Source organism: Leiobunum rupestre, chromosome 5 (genome assembly GCF_980474605.1).
Source record: "Leiobunum rupestre chromosome 5, qqLeiRupe1.1.hap1, whole genome shotgun sequence".
NCBI classification, from domain to species: Eukaryota; Metazoa; Arthropoda; class Arachnida; order Opiliones; family Sclerosomatidae; genus Leiobunum; species Leiobunum rupestre.
Window position 1 is genome coordinate 16060121 of NC_143388.1, and position 8252 is coordinate 16068372.

General features: G+C 33.6%; 3 protein-coding genes across 4 annotated transcripts; 2 read left to right on the forward strand and 1 right to left on the reverse strand.

Moving 5' to 3' along the window:
- The first annotated feature begins 213 nt into the window (after positions 1–213).
- On the forward strand, positions 214–3773 carry LOC149943645 (START domain-containing protein 10-like). 2 transcript variants are annotated; one of them, XR_016480902.1, is made up of 7 exons: positions 214–637; positions 703–850; positions 938–1041; positions 1115–1229; positions 1296–1348; positions 1416–3126; positions 3164–3773. XR_016480902.1 is itself a non-coding variant. In XM_090175274.1 (6 exons), the coding sequence occupies exons 1-6, from the start codon at positions 482–484 to the stop codon at positions 1626–1628; spliced, it is 789 nt and encodes a 262-aa protein (XP_090031400.1). In that variant the 5' UTR covers positions 214–481; the 3' UTR covers positions 1629–3772. The 2 variants fall into 2 exon arrangements, 1 of the variants encoding a protein (XP_090031400.1); XM_090175274.1 differs by having other exon boundaries at positions 1416–3772.
- Positions 3774–3775: 2 nt separating this feature from the next.
- Positions 3776–4771, reverse strand: Rad1 (Radiation insensitive 1). Its single transcript, XM_090175273.1, has one exon. It carries the CDS (start codon positions 4656–4658, stop codon positions 3840–3842), a length of 819 nt encoding a protein of 272 aa, XP_090031399.1. The 5' UTR covers positions 4659–4771; the 3' UTR covers positions 3776–3839.
- A 183-nt stretch (positions 4772–4954) lies between these two features.
- LOC149943647 (uncharacterized) lies at positions 4955–7941 on the forward strand. Its single transcript, XM_090175568.1, has one exon. The coding sequence runs from the start codon at positions 5037–5039 to the stop codon at positions 7887–7889; it is 2853 nt and encodes a 950-aa protein (XP_090031694.1). The 5' UTR covers positions 4955–5036; the 3' UTR covers positions 7890–7941.
- The last annotated feature ends 311 nt before the right edge of the window (positions 7942–8252 follow it).

Genomic DNA, 8252 nt, shown 5'->3' on the forward strand with positions numbered 1-8252 from the left:
CGCTCACCGTCACACGGTGGTTTTGCCAACCTTTTGAGAAACTGCGTACGCAGTGATTACACTTTGCACCGAAAATGCGAACGCGTTCGCAGTCCTGACAGACCCACAGACCCACAGACAGACCCACCCACAGACCGACCCACAGACAGACACGGTCGTTGTATAACCCCTCCTAGGGGACTTTGTCCCCTCGGAGAGGTAAAAATACCGAAATAATAGCAAAAAAACCTCTTAGGCAGAGACCGGAAAAATATTCAGATATGTTTTTCAATACAACAGATTCAAATTTACCGCGATATAATGTGAAAATATCGCGGCATCTGTTGGAATTACGATGAGTCATTCTGCGAAAAAATCCATTGGTTTATCTGTGAAAGTGGCGTGAAAGGTGCGGACGACGTTTGGAATTGACAGTTGGAATCATTGCCCAGGGTAGAGTCCTAAGACAAGGTAGTAAATGCTCCACATCTGATCATTTAAAATGAATGTTGGTGATGTGAGAGTGGCTGAAGATGAAGATTTCACCAGACTGAAATTTTTAGTCGATTGCAATGAGGAATGGAAGCAGGAATACCACAAACACACCACTTTTGTATGGACCAAAAGCACTCCCGAAACGAGCTTCAAAATGATTAAGGTACTAGCACGAATCTTTTGGTTTTCTTAAACTAGCTGAGACATAAAATATATTTTTATTTGCAGATTAAATCAAATTACAAGGATATTAAAGGAGCGCTGCTTTATGATGTCTTATTAGATCCGGTGTATAGAAAAATGTGGGATTCCTACATGCTAGAAAGCTATGACATTGGATGTTTGAATCCAAATAATGACGTTGGATATTACGCTGGTAAGAGTACCCCTGTTAAATGGCAGCCTTTACATTTCTTACCCTTTTTACAAAACCCTAATATTTTGGAACCATCCTAATTTTTAGTGAAATGCCCTACACCACTAAAGAACCGAGACTTTGTCCTACAAAGATCTTGGCTAGATACAGGCAAAGAATTTCTCATTTTAAATCATTCGGTTTTTCATGAGGTAAATTTTTTCACATTCAGTTGAAAATTACTCTAATAAAACTTATAAAAGTTAATACTGTAATAATATTTAGTCTGTCCCACCGAAGAAGAATTTTGTACGAGGTGTCTCGTATTTGACTGGTTTTGTGATACGTCCTTGTGATAAAGGCTGCGAGTTTAACTATGTTACGCAGTGTGACCCCAGAGGTAATTTATTAAATAAACTTATGAAATTGCAATCACTTGTTTAAAATTTTTCACTTTCTACACAAGGTTCTTTACCAGTTTGGGTTGTAAATAAGATAACGCAAATATGCGCTCCAAAGGTATGCAATAGGGATATATTACTAGAAATTAGGTATATTTAAATTTGATAACATATATATTTTTTAGATGATCAAGAGACTGTCGAAAGCATGCCATGGTTACGAATCATGGAAAAGAAAAAATAATCCGCACATAAAACCTTGGATCTTTCCGGAACAAATGGTCACTCCCAGATTAAATTTATTACAATGTGTTAATAACAAATTAAGTAGTTCCAATGAATCATTGGATGAAAGCGGTTTGGATGAAAAATCTTTTAATGACGCAGTAGAACTTTAATTTGTCCTTTTTTTAGTGTTAAATTACCACTATTGCCAACTCTATTTCTGCTATACTCTACCAAAAAATTATTTCCAACCTATCTGATTTTTTTTTTTACGTTATGGGATCTTTTTTGGTTTTGCACCTAAATATCCATAATAATTTTGGAGTTTTTAAATCAATTTGAACAGGGCCTAAAATAGTGGGCAGTTCTGTCAGTTTTAGGCAGCTCTGTCAGTTTTAGGCAGCTATAAAATCGGATTTGGGCAGTGCTATTTATCATGAATTTTTCGCAAAAAAAGTATGAAAAATTTAAAATACCTGATGACCTCATGGGAGATGTCCTGGTCGACGGGTCTTTCCGGTACATATTGACAAACGCAGCCAATTTTGCTGAACTAAGTTACTTATTTAAAGCCTTTTTTTCTCTCGGAATTTTGTTAAAATATTCGTCTGCTACAAATTCTGAATACCAACTGCTTTTAAAAATTTATAGCTCCCTGTTATTCTTTTTGCACAGTTCTAATTCCTTATTTTAGCCCCTGAATTTGGCACAGTATTATTATGACTAGTCAATTTTTTAGTAAATGCAGCTACTTTATAAAAACGCTGTTTTTTTTTATTTTTTAGTGCAAGTCAGATAAGTAATTGGAAATAATTATTAATGGGTCTGATATGTTTGATGACCATCTAAAATTGATGTAGACATCTCAGGTCTCTGAGGTCAACCAAGAAAGGCCCATGCAATGAGCCAAAACTATAAATTAGTACCAATTTGTGATTTTTAATTGCAAAAATGGGCTAATAAAATAGTCCATGTTAAAATAATATGAAAAATCTGATACCTCAATCTCAGCTGAAACCCTTATCTTCCATAATTGCCTAAATCTTACAAAATGAAAATGTTAAAAAACAAAAAATTTAAATATTGAATTCCTATAATAAAATCTATTTCTCATTTCTATATCCTAGCTTTTGAAGTTCTTAAATTTGTACGTGTTAATTTTTAAATATCACTGTAAAATATTATGGTAAATAGTTAATGTTTTTAATTGTAAATTAATATTATTGTGATCACTAGTTGAATTTTTTTTTTAGAACAAACTTATGAGGTTGGCCAAAAGACCTTAGACACTAAAACTAGTTGAATTAAATTAAATAAGAAATGGTACGAAAGCCATGCCAACAATTCTTTCTCTATCAATGAAAAAAATTAGAGTAATGTTTGAGAAAATATTGAAAAATAGATAAGTTTTCTCTTTTAAATAATTTAATTTAATGTGAAAAACAAAAGTATAAATTTCAAAATCAAAATTTAGGTATAATTGCTCAAATTATAAAAATATAGAATTTTTCAATTACATTCGCTTAAAACATCTTATCAAGATGTACTCTTTGCAAAATAAAAACAAAGTTATATAGCTTAATAGTTAATGAGAAAAAATAACCAAGGGCTTGTAGCAGAAGTAAAACTTGTTAAAACTAACCTTAAAAACAGTTTAAGGGTCTTCAAACCGTTTGAATTTAAGCGCTGCCTACGTTGGTTAATGTAGGCATCGATTGAAGGGTGGGGCTATATAATCGCGTGTTTGGGAATAGAGAAGCTAATTATGCCTGGGTCACAAGATAGAATGGAGGAGCTAGCTGAAATTCATCCAGAGTTATTCAAACTGTTCTGTGGAGGTTTAATTTACTTCAGCTTGCCTAAGAATTAAAAACATCAATATTCATAGTTATAAGAGAAACTTGGTATTATTGTATTTTACATTGAAATTATATAGATTTGAAAAACCCGTTATCTATAAACTTAATAGCTAGTCAGACCCCAGGTGTTTATTTGCATAAAAATAAAGCATCCCAACTTTGGACTAGCACTTTTTATCACTTTATACCACATTATACGCTTTAGAAAGGTTCCCAAAAATATTGTGGTAAATGCACAAACACTGCTCACCCAGAAATTTAAAATTAAATATATCTCAATTCTTATCATTAGTTATGTGTATATATTAGTCTCAATAAGTATTATATTGTAAATGGTCTTCTTTTATGTAGTGGTACTTTTATTGTACTTATTAGGCAGTATATTGCAGTATGATTATTTTTCACATTCACAATAGTGTATATAATTCTTGTCAAAAATAAAATTATATTTTATCTAACTCAAAATTTAAAAAACATTTATTTATCGTACAATGTTTTACATTAAAAATGCATATATAGCAAAATTCAGTCCTCATCATTTGGTAGACAAAGATATTCGACAAAGCAGACCTCATTTTCCACTTTTATCATATATTGCATACACAAAACTCCCATTTCATTGGTACGAAGTGAAACTCTATTTGATACATTTAAAGCTTTTAAAGATGGTTTCATAAGGGACATCTTGTACTTGTTGATAGTTTCTTTGGTGCATTTCAGAGTGTCTAGGGCATCAGAGTCTCTTCCAATCTCAATATGAACCTCTCCAGCAATTCCATAAGTTGACAGTCTAAAGTAGGGTTTTTTTGGAGACATTGTCAATTCCAAAACTTCGCTACTTTGATCCAAATCACTCCACATGTCTTTCAAAATGTCAGATTGAATTATTATCTTATTAACTTCATCATGGAAATCAAAATCCATAGTATCATCTGCTTCTTGCGTTGTTATGTGACAGTCAGTTAACACTCCACTTTCTTCCAAGTACAGAATTAAAGGATGGCCATGACCTTCGTAGCACAGTTTCAATGCTGTTGGAGAATTTAAGCAAGTTGTGCCACTTGTACCAAATATATTTAAGCATTCTAAAAGAAGATTTAGTTGAATTCTGAAAGAAATATTATCATCTTTCAGATTGAATGTTTCAAATATTTCCCTCTGAACGAAAGCCGAAGCTTGTAAGCATTTTGCATCTTCTACGGTAAATTTGAACCCTTTGTCACTAATATAAACAGTCGCCCCATCTCTGAAATTTATGGCTTGAAGAATCCGGACTAAGTTTTTGGTATTATCAATTTGGGCTACCAGAACATACTCCTCTTGTTCATTTTCTTGAAATTCCATATCAATGATATCATCAAATCACAATGTTTTCAAACATTCCCGCTCTGAGTTTGCCCACTACCGACCTAAATTGGGCACACAAGTCACCACCAGAGGGGGCCTTACAAAACCGTACATAGGAGTGGAAGTAGATGGCAGCAGGTGATTTTATCAAGTAATGTTAAAACAGAAGCCAATCATTGGCCACTGCCGCCACTTATCCACATAATCAACTTTAAAAAATAGATCGGCATATTTGGCGGGAACTAAGCGGCTTATTCTTTATTTGTTGCTTTGGCTATTTGCATAGTTTATTACCAATTTTTAATTTTACTTTGTTATAATATAATGGAAGAATATTTATTTAAAAATCACCTAAAGTTTTAAAAATGACCTAAAATGAAACCAGTAAAACTTATCCCTAATGAAGTTGTAGACTCAAGTCAGAGAAAATCAAAGAGATTACAAGGTGTTGTTAAACGTAAATTAGAAGAATTAGTTGAATCAGAGGAAGAAACCGAACCCAAAAAGTCCAAGATCCGAAATCAAGCCAGTAAAAATGAATCTTCAAGCCAAGAAGGCACTAATTGTACTGTACAGGTTAAAGAAGGTTCTATTATTAGCTTACTTGTTAATAAGGAGAGATCAAAATCGAATGAGAAAACTGCAGTTAAAATAGATGTGGGGAGAACGAAAAAGAAGATTCTATCAAAGGAAGTTAAATCTGAAGCTACAAAACTAAAATCTACGTCCCATAAATGCCAGAAAACCCAAAGTTCGAAAGAAACAGACTCTAAGACCAAGATCAAACCTTTTGAAAACAAAATGTTTAAATCCATTAAATCCAGTGGAGATCAAGTTGTAGATGATATAATTTGTATAGGTGTAAAAGAGTACAGCAATAGATCTAAAAATATTTTCAAGTCTAAAGAAGAAAGTGGTGCCCAGTTATCTGCAATACCAATTAAATGGACTAACCGAACTCCTTCAATATGGAGTGAAGATTTTTTCTCAAATTTCCGTTTGATTAATCATGTGCAATGCATACCAAAGACGGGGAATAAAACCACCAATATTATTAGATTTCCACTGAAATCTATTCAAGAGACCCCATCTTTAAAATTAAATGCACCAAAATCATCTGAATGGAAGTCAATTTTAAAAATGAATATATGGGAAAAGATTGACAGTAAACCTCAAATAGAGATTCAGCAACTAGCGTCCAAAGATAACAAAGATAGTGAATTATGGACTGAGTTATATAAACCATCCAACATTTTGGAGGTCATTGGAAGTACACCAAGTATAGAACTCTTGGCATCGTGGCTTTTAGAATGGAAGAATAAACGAGCTTTTTGTGATAATGACTCAAGCAATTCTTCATACGCATGGAGTGATGTTAATGATGAAATGGCACCTTGCACGCTGATTACTGGAGCCACGGGAGTAGGCAAAACCAGCCTAGTTTACGCCCTAGCTCAGGAGTACAAGTTTAAAGTTTTGGAAGTTAACGTATCTTCGACAAGAGGAAGCAAACAAATAATGGGACAGCTCCGTGAAGCAACTCAATCTCATCATGTGGAGGGGTCAGCATCAAACGCCTTAACAAGATTTCTCACAACAATTAAAGAGAATAAGGAAGAAAAACCCAAAGTGAATGACAAAGTTGTAGTTTCGAGTCAAAGTGAAGTTGTAAAGAAAAAACGTGGAAGACCACCCAAAAAAGAATCCAATAAGAGCATATTAACATATTTTAGAAGGGCCAGTGAAGAAAGTATCGGTAATGAAGACGTAGCTGAGGAATTTGAGGCTGTAAAAGAAACTGAAAAGCAGCCTAAAAACAGCATTAAAAATTACTTTAAGGCAGCTAGCTCGGTAACAAACTCAAATAACTGCGTGCCGAAAGAATGCAAAGCTGAATCTGAAATTATTAATAATACTAATACTAAAATTAAAGCTGATACTGTGTCTCAAAGATTTGAAACGGATGAGAAACTACAAGATGAGGATTCAAAACAAGGCTTGAAATTTTCCAGCTCGTCCATTATATTATTTGACGATGTTGATTTAGTGTTTGAAGAAGACGAAGGTTTTTGGAGCTCAGTCAATTCATTCATTAAATCAACCAAGAAACCGGTAATTTTAACAGCGAGTCGTAGCTTGGATTATGTAATGGGTTGCATAAATTCCAATTATGAAACTTTAAATATGGACTTGACTTTAAATCAGTGTGTAAAATTTTTGAAGAAAATAAATCAAGATCGTAATTTAAATCTATCTAAGGAAGACTTAAAACTCTTATCTAAATACTGCCAAAAGGACTTGAGAAAAATTATCCTGCAGACTCAATTTTGGACTGAAAATGAAAAAAGCACTTTTCAACGGGATAAACTAAACTTCAATTCTCCGGTGTTAAACTTTTGCTTTAGTAAAAAGCTTAGAGTTGGACTTTTCGATTTTCTCCTAAATGACAATTCTCAAGAAGCTTATTTATGTTTGGAACAGTTCAGGCACGATTGCTATTTCGTATTTCATTCTAATTTGGAAAACTGGCTGCCACTTCCTAAATTAAGTTTATTGGAGACTAACACCTACAATAAAAATAATTCCAAAAATGATATGAAATGTAGTGAGAAAAACTCACTTGATATAAGCTGGGTTAGCGATTCTGAAGATAATAAAGAGACCATTGTCGATAAAGTTTGTGAAAAAGAACCATTGGTTTGCAAAGTACTATCAGACATTTCAACTCTGTTTGATGATCATTCGCAATTCGATTGTCAATATAGTATGAAAAATGAAATGTATAATCATTCTAAAATTTTATCTCGCGAAAATAAATATTCCCACAAAAACTGTTTATCAATGGAAATTGCTTCGTGGTTAGAGTTAGAAACTTGTAAAAAAGCAAATGGTAATTTAAAACAAGCTCTTGCTTCTAACACAGGGAACTTACCAGACTCCGTTTATTTAAATAAATCGGACTTTAAAATTGAAACCTTTGACACTTATAATAAAAATGTTGTAAATGCTGTAAATCTAATCAGTAATGAAATTTTACCAATTCAGCACATAAATAGTTATTTTGAAAAAGTTGAATACATAAGTGTGTTGAAAACCATGAATAATTATGAAAATTTACGTCATGAATCTAGTACTTCAAGAACTAGACGTTTTGCGCACTATTTTGATCAGAATGGCCTTAATGTTGATGAAACTGCTTTGAATTTTTTGTCCAAAATGTTGAAATAACGATTTGTTTACGAACATAATATTTGTATTTTAATAAAAATAATTTTAATACTCTTAATGTTTTTTTCCCAATGTATTTGGCGGCGCTTCGAATTTCCCGGCGTTTTTTTTTTTTTATTCAAGGAAGAAAGGGCTGATTTGAGTCTGAGAAGACCGCGAGCCCGGCGAAACACCATCTGATTAATCAGGGCGAGATATGTGTAACGGCCACGCCAACGGGGGGATACGTGGGGACACCCGTGGCGGAAGTATTCCGACCACCCGTTGGGGAATTGGTAGTCGTCCTCACACGACCATCCACAAACTCTGCCTCCCGGACGCCTGGGATTACAGGAGTGAGCCACTACTCCCGGCAATTTCCCG